This window comes from Engystomops pustulosus, chromosome 11 (assembly GCF_040894005.1).
Source record: "Engystomops pustulosus chromosome 11, aEngPut4.maternal, whole genome shotgun sequence".
Classification (NCBI taxonomy): Eukaryota; Metazoa; Chordata; class Amphibia; order Anura; family Leptodactylidae; genus Engystomops; species Engystomops pustulosus.
The window spans coordinates 18,951,151-18,973,227 of record NC_092421.1 but is presented as its reverse complement, the minus strand read 5'-3'; the positions used below and the strand labels follow the sequence as shown (position 1 = coordinate 18,973,227).

General features: G+C 41.8%; 1 protein-coding gene across 2 annotated transcripts in view; it reads right to left on the bottom strand.

Moving 5' to 3' along the window:
- Positions 1 to 21,664, bottom strand: part of PAPSS2 (3'-phosphoadenosine 5'-phosphosulfate synthase 2) — a 50,724-nt gene extending 29,060 nt beyond the window's left edge. The window contains exon 1 of one of the 2 annotated variants that reach the window (XM_072131061.1): positions 21,414 to 21,664. In XM_072131061.1, coding sequence (XP_071987162.1) covers positions 21,414 to 21,425 — 12 coding nt within the window. In that variant the 5' untranslated portion in view covers positions 21,426 to 21,664. The remainder of the gene's footprint in view (positions 1 to 21,413) is intronic. The other variant, XM_072131062.1, reaches the window with a different exon arrangement.
- Positions 21,665 to 22,077: the final 413 nt, after the last annotated feature.

Below are 22,077 nucleotides of genomic sequence, written 5' to 3'. Positions count from 1 at the left end.
CAGCAATATAACAACTGGCCAAACTCAATCATCATATAGCCATTATGCTTCCATATGCTACATGGATGCAATAAAGATATATGAAGCAATCATCATAGGTTAAAACACTGGTGGCGAATCTATGGCACTGGTGCCAGAGGCGGCACACGGAGCCCTCTCTGTGGGCACCCAGGCCATCACCCCAGAATGAAGTTCACCAGACAGGACTCAAATAATCTTCCTATAGAATCTTCCTACAATGAATAGCGAATTTGCCCTCCTCCTTTCAACTCTGTTGCTGTCCTTAGGAGTCTGAACGATTGAAAGTTGTCAAAGAACAAGGAGAAATAAATTACTGCTTAAATTGCTGTGCTGGCACTTTGCAATAAATAAGTGGCTTTTGGTTGAAGTTTGGGCACCTGGGCTCTAAAAGGTTAGCCATCACTGAGATAAAATATTGGCGGTCTTGGAAAAAGACTGGAAGGGCTGAAACGTAAACCAATTCTTGGTGTAGGTATGTATTAATTTTTTTATGGTTTACACATACAATCTCCCCTAATGAGTTGTCCATGCAGTCTTTACAATTTAAAAAGGTGTTCCTACCACACAAAGGGATAGAATAGGCCAGGTTGACCTCAATGCTGAAAATCATGTTTTTTCATGCACCACGAAACTGTACAAGAGACTGCGACACAACTCGATTCATTTCATGCCGTTACATTCAGTGATGGAAAACATATTTAGAAATTACAGCTCCAAAATACTGAAACCCTATTTTCAAGTATGTTAAAGGGACGTTGAGCGATTATAGATGTGAGTAGCTCATTTGAGGTAATCATAAATTAGCTGAATGATCAACTACACAAAAAAATGTCTATTTATGGAAGTTCACCTATGGTGGCGCTACATTGGAACGGAACACTAGAACCTTCAAACATTGACTGATCCTTAAGGAAGTAAATTGGTGATGTGGCAAAACGGTCTAGAATCCCTTTATGCTGAGCAGTACAAGTAGGACTTGTCTCCGTATTACTCATATAACCATTGAGGTCAGTGTGAGCTCCTTTCCTGCTGATCCCTGGAGGAAATAAACATTTACTCTACAATTCTGTTGGCCGTAGACCACTCATTCATGTCTGGAGAACTTTGTGATGAAAAAAATGTGACTAAAAAAACTTTCACTCCACTTTCCTTTCCTTTCGTTGCCTTTAAATTAGAAGAGCAACGAAACATATCCAGTACAGTATGTTATGGGACAGAAACAAGTCTAACCATGATGTAAATGTCTTCTAAAGCAGAGACAGAAGAGCAGGATGGTGGTCATTTGGTGATAACTTCTTTTGCAGGGTGATTAGAAACGGTAGGTGAAAATATGCTAACTAGAGATGAGCGAGCACTAAAATGCTCGAGTGCTCGTTATTCGAGACGAACTTTTCCAGATGCTCGAGTGCTCGTCTCGAATAACGAGCCCCATTGAAGTCAATGGGAGACTCGAGCATTTTTCAAAGGGACCATGGTTCGGGAATAAAATGTGTTAATTAATTGAAAAAGAATGTCTTCTGATAAGTTAGCATATGTATGCAAACATCTGCAATCTATTCTTCACTGTTCCGCGCGTATATTATCTCCCGACAAGTTAACAGATGTGAAGAACAGTGAAGAATAGAATAAAAACAGTGACCACATGATCATTTAAGTGAAAAACACAGTGAAGAATAGATTGCAGATGTTCGGCACATCTGCTTACTTGTCGGGAGATACGCTGTCCCGGGATCCGCTGCTCTTCTTCCACTGAAGTCTCCCCGATGTCTCCGTGCCCCGATGTCTCCGTGCCCCTATGTCTCCGTGCCCATATGTCTCCGTGCCCATATGTCTCCGTGCCCATATGTCTCCGTGCCCATATGTCTCCGTGCCCCGATGTCTCCGTGCCCATATGTCTCCGTGCCCCTATGTCTCCGTGCCCCGATGTCTCCGTGCCCCGATGTCTCCGTGCCCATATGTCTCCGTGCCCATATGTCTCCGTGCCCCGATGTCTCCGTGCCCATATGTCTCCGTGCCCCGATGTCTCCGTGCCCATATGTCTCCGTGCCCATATGTCTCCGTGCCCATATGTCTCCGTGCCCCGATGTCTCCGTGCCCATATGTCTCCGTGCCCCGATGTCTCCGTGCCCATATGTCTCCGTGCCCCGATGTCTCCGTGCCCCTATGTCTCCGTGCCCCGATGTCTCCGTGCCCCGATGTCTCCGTGCCCATATGTCTCCGTGCCCCGATGTCTCCGTGCCCATATGTCTCCGTGCCCCGATGTCTCCGTGCCCATATGTCTCCGTGCCCATATGTCTCCGTGCCCCGATGTCTCCGTGCCCATATGTCTCCGTGCCCCGATGTCTCCGTGCCCCGATGTCTCCGTGCCCCGATGTCTCCGTGCCCCGATGTCTCCGTGCCCATATGTCTCCGTGCCCATATGTCTCCGTGCCCATATGTCTCCGTGCCCCGATGTCTCCGTGCCCCGATGTCTCCGTGCCGCTCCCCGATGTCTCCGTGCCGCTGCCCGATGTCTCTGTGCTGCTCCCCGGTGTCTCTGTGCTGCTCCCCGGTGTCTCCGTCCTGCTCACCGTGTTCTGCAATGTCTTCTTCACACATATATATTGTTCTTCACATGCTATTTTGTTCGCACCGTTCCGCGCGTATCTTCCGACAAGTAAGCAGATGTGCCGAACATCTGTAATCTATTCTTCACTGTGTTTTTCACTTAAATGATCCTGTGTTCACTGTTTTTATTCTATTCTTCATTGTTCTTCACTGTGTTTTTTTAATTAAATGCTCGATCTCGAGCAGGGGAAATACTCGTCCGAGCAACGAGCCGTCTCGAGTACCTTAATGCTCGAACGAGCATCAAGCTCGGACGAGCATGTTCGCTCATCTCTAATGCTAACCTTATCGACTTATACTTATTACAGATATAACTCTGCTATATCTGAGGCGATGGAAATCTGAAGGAATACAGTCTAATCAGAGTTGCTGCCATTCCATGATGAGAAGCCATTGAAGAAGTAGGGGTCAAAGGGGTATTCCCATCTGGGCATTTACATTTAATTAAATTCATTTGCCTTATGTAAACATTTCTTCAATTGGATGTTATTAAAAAAAATGTTCCTGTGTGAAGATAATTTCTCATAAATGTAGTTATTCTGTCCCTTAGAAACGAGATACTTTCCTCGGATACGACCACGTCACACTCTGGCAGCAGTGGCCAGACATGCGCTATAGAGTCCTGCCAGACCCCCTGGATTCAGCAATCATTACCACAGGACAGCTGTGCGACATATAGTAACTCACGGACATTTTATATACAATAACCTTTTGTTTCTTTGTGCACTCAATCTATCAGACGTGGCCGTATCCGAGGAAGCCATCTCGTTTCTAAGGGACAACATGGTTACATTTATGAGAAATTATCTTCACACAGGAACATTTTTTTTAATAACATCCAATTGAAGAAATGTTTATATATGGCAGATTAATGAAACTGAATGTAAGTGCCCAGATGAGAACACCCCTTTAATCAGAGTACAGGCGGTCCCCTATTTAACAACACTTGACTTAAAGACGAACCCTCATTACAAACGGACCTCTGGTAATTGGTAATTTACTGTACTTTAGCCTTAGGCTACAATAATCATCTATAACAGTTATTAAAGATGTCTGTAATTAGGATTTATTGGTAATCCTGATTCTTATGACAACCCAACATTTTTAAAATCCAGTTGTCACAGAGACCAAAAAAATTTTGTCTGGAGCTACAATTATAAAATATACAAATTCAACTTAAGAACAAACCTACAGAACCTATCTTGTACGTAACCCGGGGACTGCCTGTATAAGGCTACATGCACACTGCCGTGTGCCCGCCGCACCATAGCACGGCGGGCACACGGTAGCGCGGGGAGAGGAGGAGGAGGTGAGCGCAGCTCAGCCCCGCCCCTCTCCATAGCGATATATGGTCGCACGTGTGCTGCACCGTACCGCTCCCGTAGGGCGCCGTGAGCCCATAGAAGTGTGGGGGAGAGATTTGTGTAAAGAGGCCATAACTTACAACAAAGAATAAGATGACCATGCAGAAGATAAAAGGAGGAGGATGAGCGGTGCACGTGCACTACATTATTACCAGGAGTTGAAGTCAAATAGTTATGTATGACTTCTACCCTTTGTACTTGTAGAATCATGACTTATGGAACATATGGCATACAGAGTATCATTGTTTGCTGAACCAATATCTGTTCTACATGGTAAAAGTCATACTGTTTATTTAGGGTAGTATTTATTTAGTAAGATACACAGGCACAATCTACATAATAAAGCTGAGTACGGCATCCAACCCAATGGATTATAATACAAGTCCATGGGCACTGTTTCAATTAAGCAAATCTTCACTTATGCATTTTTTGGAAAATGCTTCTCTCGACATCTTTAGACATTGATTTAGCAAGGAATGCTGAGAGAATTGAAGGCTACACAATATCCGGCCTTCACACAACGCAGCACTGGGGAGCTATACTAAGGACCAACAGCTGATCTGTGAGAGTGCTGAAAATCAGGGACGTTCACCAATCTGATATCAATCACATATCCAATGTGCCATATACTAGTAGGCAATTTGCTTTCTAGGAATAACAATTAGTATATCGTAAAATAAACAAACATAGATGACTAAAACCTTTATACTACAAGTAAGCATTAGTTATGACCGAGCTATTGGCTAAGATCTGACTTATAAACCTCATGAAATTAAAGGAAGAACATAACCAAAAAGCTCGTTGTGAGAACCCTAGATTTTGGTTGATGGAGGTCTTCCTGGCCAGAGCGGACATTTTTGCCGGTTGCTGATATTACAATGATGGCATGTGCTTTACTATTTGTTGGTTAGAACTGAACCCTGGAGACCAAAAAAATTCACTTTTCTTATTGTATTCATTACATTCAATTCTAAATCTATCATAAGGGTAAAGAGCAAGAACATGTATCCATATAGTGGAAGATGTCCACATGATGACCACAAGGAGAAGTCCAAGGACTCAAACGATAAGAGGGTTCCACATAATTTTTATGTTTAGCTTAAACAAAGCACTTAAAATTCTAATAAATGTCAACTCCTTAAGCCATAAAAGTTACCATTTCACCATTGGCAGATTTTCAACATGTACTTGAAGTTCAACTGATCCAGAACCGTGAAACAAATATTAGCTATCGGCAAGTAAGCGTCACATAGTCGTCGCACACCTGTCGTTCAACCAGTTCATTTGAATGTACAAATCCTAAACTTTGTACATCACTTTATTCTTCATGGCTATTATTTTTTTATAACATACCGTATATACTCGAGTATAAGCCGACCCGAGTATAAGCCGAGACCCCTAATTTCAACACAAAAAACTGGGAAAACCTATTGACTCGGGTATAAGCCGAGGGTAGGAAATGCATTGGTTACAGCCTCCCAGTATATAGTCTGCCAGCCCATGTAGCATACAGCCTGCCCAACCCCTGTAGCATACAGCCTGCCCAGCCCCTGTAGTAGGAAAAAAAATAACACTGTACTCATCTTTCCGACGTCCCCCATAGGTCCTCTTCTGTCTCAGACTGTCTCAGACAGAAGAGGACCTATGGGTGACGTTAGAAAGGTGAGTTTTGTCTTTATGTTTTTAGTTGACTCGAGTATAAGCCGAGTTAGGGTTTTTGAGCACAAATTTTGTGCTGAAAAACTAGGCTTATACTCGAGTATATAAGGTACTTCAACAGTGTTTATTAACCATTTATATGCTTGGACTTTCCATACTGCTGACTATTCTATGAGCATTTAGTAGCATTGGTTTGGTAATGTGCACCACCTAAAGTCTAATTTTTCAGAGGAGGTGGGCTGGACAACAGGAAAATCCACACAACAAACAGACCTATTCATAAGACGATGGACCTGGCTCGGATCCAAGCCTGGTCTCTGCAGAAGCCTTCTGAAAGCTCCTTTATGTAAGTGCAATGTGAAGGCTTCACTGTAAACCTGAGCTTTGCTTCCCTGATAGACAACCCAGAAGAAACGCTGGACATTTGCCTTTCAGTAAGAAACTCAATGGCTCTGTGTCCATGGAAACAAACCATGCTGTGTGCCCTGGTCACACTGCCTAATCTATCATCACCAAATTTTCCAACCAGTTTTTTATAGATTAGTGTTAAATATTCATATTCTAAATCTATCCGAAACCTTAAAGTGTAGGTTCACATTTCCCTCACCATAAAACATCTTATAGGTACAGTAATGTAAATAAAGCTTTAGGGCTGAGTTTCCAAAAATAAGAGTAAATCTGTCATCCATTTTTTTTAAGAAAGTCACATTGAATGCAAATGAAATCTAAGTTACTTACCCCTGAGGAAGTTGTCTTGAGGACAGCGATACGCGTGGGGAGCCATTCGCCTCTTATCCTGCCTCATCTCTACCTGTATGCCAACCCTGTGGGGATACTCTTTTGCACTCTCATTTGTATGTTCTCAGTGAGACTTTTTGGATTGATGCTGTATAGATATAGTTATTTGGTTTACTTAAAGGAAACCTACCACTGCTCGCATGATCAATTCATGCGAGCAGACCACCCGGTAGGCTATTTAATACTAATCCCGGCACATACTTTAGTTAGGCACGGCGATCGTTAGTTTAGCTAAAAAAAACGTTTTACTTACATATGTAAATAGCCCTCTGATGCTACCCTACGTCATCTTCGGAAGGGAGATGGCTTCCGATCTTTAATTATTCCCGCCTCCTTCATTGTAGCCGCCCTCCTTCGGGTGCCGAGAGCCGTGACGTCACCAAGCTCTCGGCACCTATGGCGCATGCGCAGATACTAACTCTCACACAGCCAGCACATGCAAGCAGTGGTAGGTTTCCTTTAAGCACTTGCACTTTTCCATTTAATTGCACATTGCACATATCATGTACTTTATATTGCTCTCATTTGATGATTTCATGATCCGACAGGGATTGTGCTTAATACTTTACAGATTGTTTTACTTGACCGATATTTAGATCATTGTTGATTCTGTTACATTTATAGAGTGAGGTTACAGTGTTTTGTATGTTTGATTTATCCTGATATGTCAATAAACTGATAATGTTGTCCATATATTTGTGTTCTATTTTTGGGCCGCTGTCTGTGCATTGCTTGGTTTTTGTAGTTTATGTAAATGAAATCTGTCATTATTTATACTTGATGGAGTATTCTGAGGAGTCCCGGTCCTCGAACCAGTCTTTGTATCTTAGCCTTTAAAGGGGTTATCCGGGTATAAAAATTTACTTATGGCCGGGCTATTTAAAAATATTAAACGTGTACTTACCTCCTCCGGTGCCACCGATGTCCCGCGCCACGGTCCGTTTGATCTGTGCCCCTGTTTGTTTACAGGGGCACAAAAGCCGCGCACAGGGAGCTTCCCGCCAGCGGTGTGGCCGGCTCCTCCCATCCGTCCCTATCTCTCAGCGTTGAAAGGCTGGGAGATGGTGTCGGATGGCAGCTTCCGGCCGGAAGCAACCTGTGCGCCCCTGTATACAAACCGGCGCATAGAGGAGACGGACCGCGACATGGGACATCAACAGCGCCGGAAGAGGTAAGTACACATTTATTATTTTTAAATAGCCCGGCCCTAAGTAAATTTTTATACACTGATAACCCCTTTGAAAGAAATCTACCACTCAGTAAGGGACTTTTTTTAACCAAACATTCAGCATTTGTTATGCTGATGCATAGACTGATCTTGGCTTGTAATGTAACTAACCGTTTTCTGCAAATAAAATTAATTAAATGTTTATGCAAATTATGCTCAGGCGCTCCTCATGCCATCACATAGACGTCTCAGTGCTCTGTTATTATCCATAATTATGCACGCCTCCAGCATACATGTCATTGCCCGGCCTACCCTCCGTCTTCACATCTGAAAACTTGCCGGCTGCAGCGAGTGCACAGGCACGGGGACAGAACAGCCTTGCACCAGGGAATTGGCGGAAATAAGCTATATATAACTTATATATTATATATAACCTAGCTTATATAACCTATAAGTTAGCATTTGCGATTATGTGCAGAAGCCCTGATAAATATGCCCCGGATATTTGTGAGATTACATCAGGAAGAGGGAGGGGGGAAGTGCTGCGGGAGGAGGGGGCAGTGGAGACAGTGTAACAGTCTGTAAAGCTTCAGCACAGAGGGGCTCTGGTAAAGCCCCCAGAGCCCTTCAGGCACATTTGTTTTAAAAGTTGATATTAGAAGGAAGGAGGCCATGGATAACAAACATAAGATGATTTCTACAGTCACAGTGCCTGGGTCTATGAGTGTCCCTGGTTTATCATGATTGACTTTGATGGTAGATTTTCTTTTAGCTATGAAAAAAATCCAGACCCTGAATGAGCGCGGTCTCAGTTTATGCAAGATACTGTACCAAAAACATGATATTAGTAAACTAATGCATTACATTAACTTGTCAAATATTCCTTGGTCAGATGTTTTCTAATACGTACTATAGTTTATTAACCTTACTTTTTGAGAAGAACAAGCAAAGCTGGAAAATAGAGTAAAAGTCCACACATTTGGACACTGGCAGGTGACATGGGGTTATTTAAGAGTAAAATAACAGAAAGTTTTATGTCCAGCCATTTTAAATAAAGATAAGAGGTAAGACTGACTCTCATTAGGCACAGTCGACCAATATATCTAGTAGAAAAACATGAGAACACTAAGCAAAAACAAAATGGGTCACATTTACTTACCCGGCCCGTCGCAATCCCCGAGGTGCATTGTCCGACAAGGATTCAGAGCTGTCGCGATTCACTAAGATCGTGCTTCCAATTTCCTGCATGTGTCGCTTCCCCGCTCAGGTCCGCCGGAGTTCACCATCATCTTCCCGGTGCGTGTAAGTGCATGGCTTGCGACACAATTTTGAATGTTAAATCCCGTGCTTAGTCTGAATCAGTCGGGTTGTCCGACGGCCACGCCCCCTGATTTGTGTCGCATGAAAGCCGGCGCGATTGCAACAAAATCCGATCGCGTGCACCAAAAACCCCTGTTAAATGCAGCACAAATTAGAAAAAGGTCAGGAAACCCGACAAAAATGCGGTTTGCTGACCCTTAGTAAATGTGCCACCAATAAGAGTAGTGAAACAGAAGAGGAGAAAGGATCACATTTCCCCATTGTAAAGATCTTTATTATGAAGAATCAACAAAACAAGAACATTACAAAACCCTACATTTTGAGTTTCCTTGACAGTTATATAGATAGGACTTTATCATCTCTTGTCATTCATGGTGAAAGTCATTGCACCATGTTGTATTTTATCTTGAAAAAGTTATTACACAACATGGTGCAACGTAAAGTATCCAGTATCCATTATCATAGCTTCATAGTCATAAAAATCTCCGGGCATCAAGTTCTCAAACCCAACAAAAGTATCCAGATAAAGCTATAAGAATAAAATATAATGCAGAAAATCATATAATCAAAAGAGGTTTCCAATAATTCCCAATGGCTGCATGGCGTTGTAGAAGATTTTTGATGGTGCTATATAAGGATTTTATTTATGGTACGGGATCTTGCACATTTTTTGAAGGTAATAATATAAGCCTCGAACAAACAAACAATGAATAGTTAGATTTGGTTTAAGTACTTAGGCCATTGATAGGACTCTATGGGGCACATTTACTAAGGGTCCGTCGGACGCATTTCCCTCGGGTTTCCCGAATATTTCCGATTTGCCCTGAATGGCACAGGGGTTTTTGGCGCGATCGTATTTTGGCCCATCGGCGCCGGCTTTCATGCAACACGTGGCCGTCGGACAACCCGACTGATTCCGACTAAGCACGGGATTTAAAATTCAAATTGTGTCGTAAGATCAGCACTCACATGCACCGGGAAGAAGATGGTGAACTCCGGCGGACCTGAGCGGGGAAGCGTCACATTCAAGAAATCGTGCGCACGCCATAAGTGAATCGCGGCAGCTCCGAATCCTCGGCGGCCATTCCGGATCGGCGGACACAACGGGACAGGTAAGTAAATGTACCCCTATGAAGTGCTTTTGTTGGGCCTGTGGGCTGGATGCCAAGAAGGTGCCCATGACAGTGCCATGTCCATTAAATGAAATGAAAAGTATGTAATAGTCTCCTAGAGGGCAGTAAAAAAAAGTTAAATAAAGTTTTTTAAATAAATATATATATAATTATATTGTTTTAAAAAAATTAAATAATATCTCTTCGCACAAAATTGGTGTTGTTGCGTCTGTAGCAACCATGGCCAAACAAATATTACATTATTATATCCGTATTGTAAAGGGTATGGAAAATAGCGATTAATTAAAAATAGCGATTTTAGTGCTTCCTACCTCCCAAAAATATGTAATAGTAAGCAATCAAAAAGTCAGTTGTACACTATAAGAGTACGTTAAACAAGCCCTAATAACCCTCTTTTGCTTCAGGAATTAAAACGTTATAGGTCTCGGAATATGGCGACAATTAGGCAAATTACAAAAGTGTTTATTTGCTAAAGTAATAAAACATAAGAAAATCTGTACATGTTTGGTGTCTTTAATCGTAATAACCTACAGAAAAGTTTTACCATGTTTATTATACTGTAAGGTGAAGTGTGTAAAAGTTTAATTAAAGTTTTAATTGAGGATTATTGAGGAATTTATGCAATGTTATTATTTCTTTAGTAATGATGTATTAATGAGCGATCATCCCTCATGTTCTATCTTGATAAAATAATAACATAACACATAATCAGAAACCTTTTACAACTCCACTGTAGACTTTGCTCTCTTATGGTCTCTTTCAAGTCCAAAGTTAAAATGCAACATAATTGAGCAGCTTTCTATTATCTACAAATTGACTGTATTTCTCTACGTCGCTGAAATAAATCAATTTGAGGAGCACAAGGCATAAGGCACTCTGAACAGGTTCATAATACGGAAACCAAAGCCACGTGTATAAATAAACTAACGGACAGAAGATGATGGACCTCTGTTTAGCAGATGACTGAAAAACGCCCTACCTTTACGGAAAGGTAGAAAACTAGTTTTCATTGAATTATAGAAGGTACAAGCCCTAGAGATACGACCATAAACTCACACCTGATTATGGTCAGGCAGGATGTCCTGTCACATAAATGCTGTACTGCAGGAGCAGGGGGAGGACGAGGCAGAGGCCACAGGCACTTCCTGTCCAGCAGCATGAAGAGGAGACCTGGTCTATACACAAGACAAGGCAGTACTGTGTGTGTGTTTTATGGTTAGGTGAGTTAGCAGAGCCGAGTGTGTCATTGTGCCATTATTCATCTCATGACTCTGATCTGTCTCATCTCTCTTTTTTTATGTGTCAGATATTAGTAGACTCTTCAGAAGCTAAATGAAAGTGTATATAAACCTGTACCCTGATAATCTAAGCACATTGTCAACACACAGTGACAGGTGGATAGTAGGATGTATATTAGCATAGCTCAGATGGATCAGGCAGTGTCTGCTCAGCTATTGACCACCCACAGGGCTGAGTCTTACATTCAAGAGCTAATACAGCTGTAGGAGCAAAAGCAGCAAAAATAGGGAGTAAAATTGCAAAGTAAGGGATTAAAAGTTACCGTTATCATGATTCCTCATGGACTGTTTGTGCTATGTCATGTTTTATTATATTTGTATTTGTCCCCTATGATTTGTAAAGCGCTACGGAATATGATGGCGCTATATAAATAAAGATTATTATTAGAGCATAATTTATGGATTAAGATTTGAGAACTTTATTTCATGAGCAACTTCAGTACTAATAAGACTTTCTACATAGCGTTATGGCAGGGGTATCCACAGTACGTCCAAAAACAATAACAGGCCCCAAAAGGTTCAGCATAAAAAACAACCCAGTTTGGAGACAAATTAGAACTAAAGCATGTTGCCCACAAGAAAGTTTGGTCTGAAAAACTTGCTCCATACTTTTGGAATTATGGAATTTACCCAACACCCAGTGGCGTAACTAGAAGCTGATGGGCCCCAGTGCAAAGTCTGTGCCGGTCCCCCGACTATAATGTATGGTTTATAGTAATAGTCTTCTCATATGGGAAAGTGACACCTTATGGGCCCCCTAAACCTCTTGGGCCCAGCTGCGATCGCAACCTCTCCACCCCCTAAAGTTACGCCCCTGCCAACGCCTCAATTCAACCCAACACCTCCTCTTCACCAACGATTGACAATTGATTTTCAGCCTCTATCTACGTCATAGCTGTCTGTAGGCAAATTTGGAAATTAAGGTCCGACCACAGTGCACTCCCAGTCACATTTGCATTGAATATCTCAGCTCCTAGTAAGGCCCCTGAACCAAACCCAGAGTCTCTAAACCAAATGGACATGGTGGGTTCAGTTCAGTGATTCTAAGTTTGGTCTGGTAATCCCCCAAGGGCACAGAACAAATTTGTCAGACCAAACTTACTTACAATAATAATAATAATCTTTATTTATATAGCACCATCAAATTCCGTAGCTCTTTACAAATCATAGGGGACATGTATAAATATAATGTATTACAAAGAACAAACAGTCATATGGAACAATAGGAGTGAGGGCCCTGCTCACAAGCGCTTACAGTCTATAAGGATTAGGGGGTGACACAAGAGCTTACAGTCTATGAGGATGAGGGGGTGACACAAGAGCTTACAGTCTATGAGGATGAGGGGGTGACACAAGAGCTTACAGTCTATGAGGATGAGGGGGTGACACATGAGCTTACAGTCTATGAGGACGAGGAGGTTGACACAAGACCTTACAGTCTATGAGGATGAGGGGGTGACACATGAGCTTACAGTCTATGAGGACGAGGAGGTGACACAAGAGCTTACAGTCTATGAGGATGAGGGGGTGACACATGAGCTTACAGTCTATGAGGACGAGGAGGTGACACAAGAGCTTACAGTCTATGAGGATGAGGGGGTGACACATGAGCTTACAGTCTATGAGGACGAGGAGGTGACACAAGAGCTTACAGTCTATGAGGATGAGGGGGTGACACATGAGCTTACAGTCTATGAGGATGAGGGGGTGACACAAGAGCTTACAGTCTATGAGGATTAGGGGGTGACACATGAGCTTACAGTCTATGAGGACGAGGAGGTGACACAAGAGCTTACAGTCTATGAGGATGAGGGGGTGACACATGAGCTTACAGTCTATGAGGATGAGGGGGTGACACAAGAGGTTGTAGAATGGTCCAGCCTTTCTTTATAACGGGACAATATAAAATTATTTAATGAATAATTTAATAAATAAACATTCTGCTGCTTGAGCCAGCCCTCAGCCGCCATCTTATATGCAAGGTCCAAGGTGAAAAAGTCTGCAGTACTTATGGACAACAGGCTTAAAGGTATTGTCTTATATTTTCAAGGTATTTCCGGTCCAAAGGTTAGGGGACTGCAAGGTGACCGTGAGGGTCCCACTGCTTTGATCACAATGATCAAGAGAAAAGGATCCCCAGCAATCTGGAAAATGGAGGTCCTATACCCATGCACCAGACTGAGCATGTGTCCTTGCATCTCCAGCACTCCCATTCACTGTCTATATGAGTGCTGGAGAATCTTTCTGGATTGCTTGAATTCCCAATCTTGACATCTGTGGGGGGTCCGATCCTCACTGGAGAACTTTAGACAATTCCTTTAAATGCAGAAGGAGACTATACCCCCTCAACTATTTTATTTGGTGGCCCAAAGACCCCCCAGTGTGATCCTAGACAGAACTGAGGATACGAAAGACTCCCACAACTGGTGAAACCCAAAATCCGTTATTCGGAGGTGAAGAAGTAGCTTAGCTATGTGAGTGGTCTTTCTTCGCATTGACAGTGCTTGAAATTGTCTTATCTACATAACATGAATCAAAAGAGTTTAGTGCCTAAAACGTAAACTTTTCGGCATTGAATGAATATTGAATATGACAGATAGGGACATTACTAGGTCTCTAGGTGAAAGATCCAGAGCCCAAATGTGAGGGGGTTATGTACAGGAGTGGAAAGTACCATACATATGCATTGGGGTCCGTGCCCCGGATCTTTTACCACCCAAGCAACGCCCCTGATGACAGCCAGGTTTTCTGCTACTAAGCGCTTTAACACAAACTGTATAACGCTTGTTCATGGATATCTTTCACCAGAGCAAGAAGAGGAAATGACTTCATATCATGACATCACTGAAAGAAGGCTGCTCCGAAACCAGATACTATACAAATATTCAGATTACTCTGCCAGGATATGATTTTCCCATATAGCATCTGTCATTAGTTAAAAAGATATACCATTAATAGAAGAAGGGATGGTAAATATAATTATACTACTGGTCTATATATATACAGGCGGTTCCCTACTTAAGAACACCTGACTTACATACGACCCCTAGCTACAATAATCAGCTGTAACAGTTATCACAGGTGTCTGCAATGAAGCTTTAGTGTTAATCCTGGTTCTTATGACAACCCAACATTTTTAAAATCCAATTGTCGCAGAGACCAAAAAAAATTTGGCTGGGGGTTACAATGATAAAATATACAGTTCTGACTTACAAACAAATTCAACTTAAGAACAAACCTACAGACCCTATCTTGTATGTAACTGCCTGTATAAAGTAATGTAATCAGTAACCATGATAGTAGGAAGAAAAGAAATCATAATCTGCTTTTCATGAATATGCAAATCAGTTCACTATGGAATGACCTACAAATAGCCATGAATTCTCCTATTCTCCTCGGGAATTTCAACCCAACACCACCTCTTCACCAACGATTGACGATTGATTTTCAGCCTCTATCTACGTCATAGCGGTCTGTAAGCAAATTTGGAAAATAAGGTCCGACCACAGTGCACTCCCAGTCTGATTTGCATTGAATATCTCTGCTCCTTGTAGGGCCCCTTCAGTGATCCAATTCTTTGTTTTAGAAGTCATTTTGACTCCCTTTAAATGTTTACCATGAGGAACCTTTCATATTAAACACAAAAGAGGTAATTTATGACCTAAAAGTTGAACTCCTGTGATGTGATATGTATCTGATGGTACTGATATGTATCTGATTGTACTGATATATATCTGATGGTACTGATATGTATCTGATTGTACTGATATGTATCTGATGGTACTGATATGTACCACCCATATTATGATCCTTAAAAAAAACCCTCTAAAAAAGATACCAAAGTTATTGTACATAGTGGACACATAAAACCATAAATCTGCAGAGTAGATATAGATGTATCCCATAGAATGATAAACCTTTGGGGCGACTCGTCTATGATTTAATACTTCTGCAGTATCCCTGTGGTTTGTGTTACTTTACAGACTTAATATTCCTGAGCTCAGAGCGTCATTGTGTACTGACTAATCTTCTGGAGAAAGTCCTGGGTTTTAATTTGCTTCTGTGTATTTTGCTATACCCTGAGGTGACAAAGAGGCTTTTATACGAAACTGTGTCAACTACTTTCTAACTTATGAAAGATCCACCTAGACTGAACGCTCTCTTTTATAGGGTGTGGTGCAACGTGTCCATGTGCTGGATGAGGAGCAGTAATCTGTAGCTTCTTAGGGTGTACAAGGATGTAGTCTATCACAACCCTGTCTAAACCTTCAAGCCGTACGGTCCTTCAATTGTCAAATTTATATCAAGTAAAGAATTGCTGCTGCTGTTATGGGGTAATGAATTGTTTCCCAAAATAGGTTTAATGTTGGTCCAGGGATAACATTTTCAATCAACTATCGATGTACAATGGACTAACACCTTTTCTTACCGCAATGTACTATACATCAAGATCAAGAATCTCCAATATCAACCCAATGGGGATGGGGCATTCATTATTGACTCTCCAAAAGTTTTTTTGTAGTTTTTTTCTCCTTGTTGCGCCATGTTTATTGTGTTGGCGACACAATATTGGTCTTTTTTTAGGGTTAGTGTTACAATTTGCATGCAGCTTTGAAATTCTGGCACTTTTCCTGCAATTCTAGTTTCCCCAAAAAATGTTGTGCTACTTTTCAACGCTCACTAAGAGCTGCAAAAAAACTGGTCTACTGAGTTCTATTCCACCATCATGAATGTGGAGCTAGTTTAGACCATTTCGGTTTAGTGTCGATTCATTAATCTCTTGCACTAAATAATAATGAAATAATAATAACTCCTTTATTTATATAGCGCACACAGATTACGCAGCGATGCACAGAGCTTGTCACATCGGTCCCTGTCCCCAACGGGGCTCACAATCTAATCAACCTACCAGTATGTTTTTGGAGTGTTGGAGGAAACCGGAGGACCCGGAGGAAGCCCATGTAAACAATGAATGCTCTTGAATATGTTGTTACACTATGTAACATGACGTTCTATATGGATGGTAATGGATTCAGATTCTTCCTGGTTGATTAGCTTTTGTTAGCAATCATGTTATATCTTTTTGGGGATAAACAAGTATAGTTTTGCTTTTTTACAGGGCAATAAGCGCCGCTGTTGGTGTCCTTGACATGTTAAAATATTTTGCTAAAATGTAACTAGACCAGTAATAATCTACCTAATATTGGCATCATAAGGGGGTAGCCTTGAACTTTTGAATCAAACTTTGATGTAACCCTGACCCTTCTTATCTTAGCAACTACTACAGATAAAGACCATGAACCCTTAAAATAACAGGTTTCAAATACTGAAAAGTATAAAAACATTACAAAGTAACCAAAAATATATAGTATTAGATATAATATATTATCATCTTGCTATCTACAGTCTAGTAGGAGACTCTTCACTATTTCCAGTACGCCCTCAAAGCTATATATACTACGTCTTTGTTTTTGTGGTCACCTTACTAGACCAAGACAGGGAGCTGAATCATCCCACTGGCACGAAATATTTGGCAATATGCAAATATGCATGGTCTTCACATGATTTATTTTCCATAAAAAAACCTCATCTGCATTAAGCAGACACTATAAAGGGAATTATTATGTGCTCCGTTATACAGTATATTTCTAGTATCAGACCTGAAAACTCTTAACAATTCCAGAACGGGATCCTATAGGACACTAATATAACATCCCAAATTTTCTGACTGTGATGGTGAGGTCTCAATATATCCCCAAGAGGTTGTTAGGATATATAGATGATTTCTTCCAGAGACAACACTACTATTGTTCATAGGTTGTGTGGTCTAAGAGAGACATGACCAGACACAGCCCAAAGGCAGGTATGGTGTTGGGTTTGGAAGAAAAACACATTTATTGAATAAAATCTTACCTGCCTTTAAGATTCGTGTCTGGTTGTGCCAGTGATTCTCAACTTGTATAATGTGTAACCAAGAGGGAACATATTGTAGGTATGGGGTGGGGGAGTTTTTCACACCAATGGGCCCCATTAACTTCTAATTGGGTCATCATGTGTCTTACATTGTATCTGTCATTAGACAGAAGGAATAGCTTTAGACACCACATCATTCTGAAGGAACTGCCCATGGAGGGTCCAATGACTTCCAATATCATCAGTGTAGGTAACAGGTAGGGATAGTTGACTCGTCACTAGGGTCTATTTTGCGTAAAAAGTTTGAGAAACTCTGCTTCAAAGGGGTTTTTCCAGACTCTGTAACTACTGATGGCCAATCCATTTCCAACTATAGCAGGACTGGAGCAGGGCTCCATCCAAAGTGTATGGGCCGGATGGTAGGACCCTATGAATGTAGCTGTCTGCTTTCTCCCTGGTGAAGCTGTGTGCTAGTGTCTTCTGCCGACCAGGGTTGCCCACCATGATGGTTAGATGATTAGTAGTTTTAGCACCTAGAAAACTCTTTTTGGTGTATTTTATATACTTTGTTGTTACTGAAGATCCTACTTTTAAAAAATCATTACATGTCAAGCAATTAGCATTGAACAAAGGAGGAGCTACATGACTGACCTATTCTTAACAAAAATGACAAGACAATCTAAGTCTTTGTCTATAGATTCTGGCATCAGAATGTGACGTTTATACCAACATTCTAAAAAAAAACCTCCATTTGCCAATTTTTGTTGGACGAAGTTATATCTAAGATCCAAATATTTGCCACGAGCACTCGTTGAAGGGACATAGAATATCTTACTGGAGATATCTGGCAGTTCCTTACTTCCTTCTCCCCACTGAAAACACATGCAGACTCGGCCAAACTGAGTGTGCCAGTGTATGGGATAGAAAAGCTACCATAGTTCATAGTAGAACCCTCACTTCAAGAAGTATGGGCAGATTTATACCGAATACAACAATTTATTCATGAAATTGTTAGGTCAAGCTTTGGAATTTCAAACTTCCCCGGATCTTATTATGGGATTACTGCACTTTTCAAAGAAGAAAGTTGTATGAATCGAAAGTTTTAAAGAACTGATAGACCTAAGTCTTTCTATCCTGACTATGCCAAACCCAAGAAAGGTGAGTTAGGAAATTTACTGGGCTGGACATTCCTCCCCAATTACAATGTCTTATTGCAGTGATGGCGAACCTTTTAGAGACTGAGTGCCCAAATTACAACCGAAAGCCACATATTTTTCACGAAGTGCCAAATGCCAGTTTAATGTAACTTATTGCTCCTGATGTGTCACAGATTTGAACGTATTGGCGTCCTGAAGACACCAATACAGTAGAAAGATGGAGAAATTTGGATTATTATTGCAGCTTCCCTCTAAGGTCCCCTTAACAGGATGAATCACAGGCCCTGAGAAGGGGCTTCAATGACAAATAGTGCTGAACATGGCACGGTGTGGGCTGCCTGTGACTTGCAGGAGGAGGAGTCCTGAATGGTGACCTTTGTGCTGGGTGATGGCCTGGGTGCCCACAGAGAGGGCTCCGAGTGTCACCTCTGGCACCCGTGCCATAGGTTCGCCACCACTGTCTTAGTGTTTGGGATTTCTACATCCTTAAAGATTTATATAATGAATATTGAAAGATGCTTCTATGAGCATATAAGACATTTAAGGTGCTAAACTTAGAAAACTAGTGAGGATCTTATCAGTAGTGAAGACTTCTACATAACATATGAACATGCAGGGAGATACTTCCTGTCTCACTACACATGGCTGATAACATCAAACCTCCATCTGTGTAAAGTGAATCTAACAAATGATACAAAGTATCTTCTAATACAAATACACGGCATAAGTCCTGCTATACACGCAGAATACAGACCGCTGTAAACGGCAATATAGGCTCTGTTACTGCACAGACCTGGCAGCGGACAATGATTGATGACTTCCCTGAAGAATTGATGTCTGATCCTGATAAATAAATCATTTTATTGTGTTACATGAATGTCAAGAATGTTATCTCCATCAGCAATAGGTTAACTCACATAGTCAACGCCTAGACCTGTAAAATAATCAGATGTCATAGAGTGGGCTCCCCTTTAAAAGACCACCCCCCCCCCCACCCCTCTATGAAGAAGACAGGACACTGTCTGGTGGGTTCCATGTAGCAGTCATTGACTAAAGTCAAGGCAATGAGTCATATGATTCATAAAGGTGATCACATACATGTATGAACAGTACGGTCAGTATTCACAAAACCTGGCCATACATTTTGGACACATCAGAGGTGCCTGGCAGCAGCTTTCCTCTTTCTCCACATTCAGCGCATACTTGGCTGAACCTAGCATGCATGTCTATGGGTGAGGAATAGCTTTTGGCCAAGAGAGCTATTGAAGATGGGTTTGTTCTATACACCAAAGTATTTCGCTGTGAGGTCACAAATAAACACTGTAACCCTGTAAATTCCACCCAAAGTGGTAAATCCACACATACAGTCCTTACATTCCAGCAGGAGGACACATTCTAACATTCCGGTTCCTCATGGATTCAACGTAGGTTAGGAAAGCAAATACAAAACAAACAAGAAAAACAATGAATTGTCTACCAGCTGGACTGCTGGCAGTAAGCAATATACCACCAGTATACAGCTGACCCCAGGCCTAAGGTGCCTTCACATGCAAACTACCTGCAAACCATGTACATGCAAACCAAATACATGGAAACTTATAGCAAAGTCAATGAACTCCATTGATTCCTTTATGACATAAGGAGGAGATGAGGATAGACATGTCTGACACCTGGTTGACCACAGAGGGGAACAACATTGAACCTCTAGGACAGTGAAGGCAAACTTTTTAGACACCGAGTGCCCAAACTACAACCAAAACTCACATATTTTTAGCAAAGTGCTGATGCGACAATTTAAGCAGTAACTTATTACTCCCTGTTCTGTCACAGGTTTAAATTGTATAGGAATCTGAGGACACCAATACAGTAGAAAGAAGGAGAAGAAGTTTGGATCATCATTGTAGCTTCCTTCTAGGGTCCTGGGCTGCCTGGGACTGCAAGAGGCCTTGAGTCCTGTCTGGTGAACCCTGCCCTAGGGCAAGGGTGCCCATATAGAGGGCTCTGAGTGCCACCTCTAGCACTAGTGCCATAGGTTCGTCATCACTGCTCTAGGATCTATGATTTCCTCCACTACAGATGAAATCTAACAGTCTCATAGTCATCACATGTAGAATATCAATCTATTTGGTAAAGGAAACAATCACTGGCAATATAATATAATGTGACCAGTTATGTTGGTTTCTAATGTCTTCTAGGGAAAGTGACAGTCACACAACTATGTCAAATGGCACAGAGGTTACATACTACTGAAACTTTAAGTCGTCAGCGTATAGAGGACATGTAAAGAAACGTGGGATGCACCCATAGGGCGACATCTACCCAGATCTGTTCTATACACACATCTCCACAATATAGTACAGTACAGGGAAAATGTCACAAGTAAAGGAATGTCTTGACATCATGTGACCGACTCTTCCCGTAAAGGGGGTTCTGATATATTGGAACAAGATTTTTTTAATCCTTTTTGAGACAAATTTAGGATAGTTAGGAAAACAGCACATTTCATCTAGATTGTCCTTGGACATCCCTCGCCCTGAATGAAGCTCTGTCTGAGGTTAAAATCCTGTAGAAGAACTTGCAAAAAACTTTTCTAAAACCCAAAGTACCCAAAGCATTAATTCACCCCCATAGGAATCCTTAATTATGTTTATCATCCAGCTTTCCTGGTGTCCTGAATGGCAAGCAATAGGAAATGTATCAGTACTATGATGCTGAGTGGCAACCATTCGTGGTGGTCATACTGGTTGTTGTCACTGCCATTTATAACTAAGTAACCATTTATATTTACAACTGATTTTGTTTCTCACAAAATCAGCTGCTGCAGAAGCTCTTTGAAGGGGACTTGTCTAGCTTAGGTTAAAGAGACTGGGATAAACTCCCAGAGTAGTAAAATGAGTATAACATGATCAGGCAGCAGCAGCCATTCAGGAATCAGGAGGAGCTGGGTCCAGAGCAAGGACTGAGAAAGTTCCTACCGTCTTGGACATGATGCCAGGAACTGGGCTGCTGTGAGGGCTGGATCAGAGGGAGCTGCAGGAGAAGATTGTGCTCCAGGAGCTGAACAAGGAGGTATAAATGGAGAGGGAGACACGTAGCAAAGTCCCTGGACCAACCTTTCGCCTCCTCCTCTCTTCTTCAGCTCTCCGCCCATGGATTAACCATTGAAGGGCAGGCAGGCTGGAGGCACTGACAGGGGTAGCAGCAGGCACAGGGCTGGGTGGGGAAGCCTGTGTAGGGCCTCCTCTAGCTATGAATGTAACCTCCCTCCCCTGTAGTAAGCAGCCTGACAATGGGAGAGGACAACTCACACAACTCTGCCTAAAGTTCACAGCGTGTTGTTATCAGGGCAGGGTAACAAGGGTCACCCCAGCTCTTTATCCTCCTACACTTACTCATCAGGTTTTATCTACTGATCCCCAGGTACATGGAAAACACATATGATAAGGCTATAACAGAACATTAGGAGAAGATTTAGGGTAAAAATCCAAGAAAAGATAAATTCACTGCTTCCTGGTGGTGAATAACATCATTGAACCCTGGTCTTGGTGGAGGACCTGTCAGCTTCCCAAACATAATAATAATCATCTTTATTTATATAGCACCATCATATTCTGTAGCGCTTTACAAATCAGACATGTC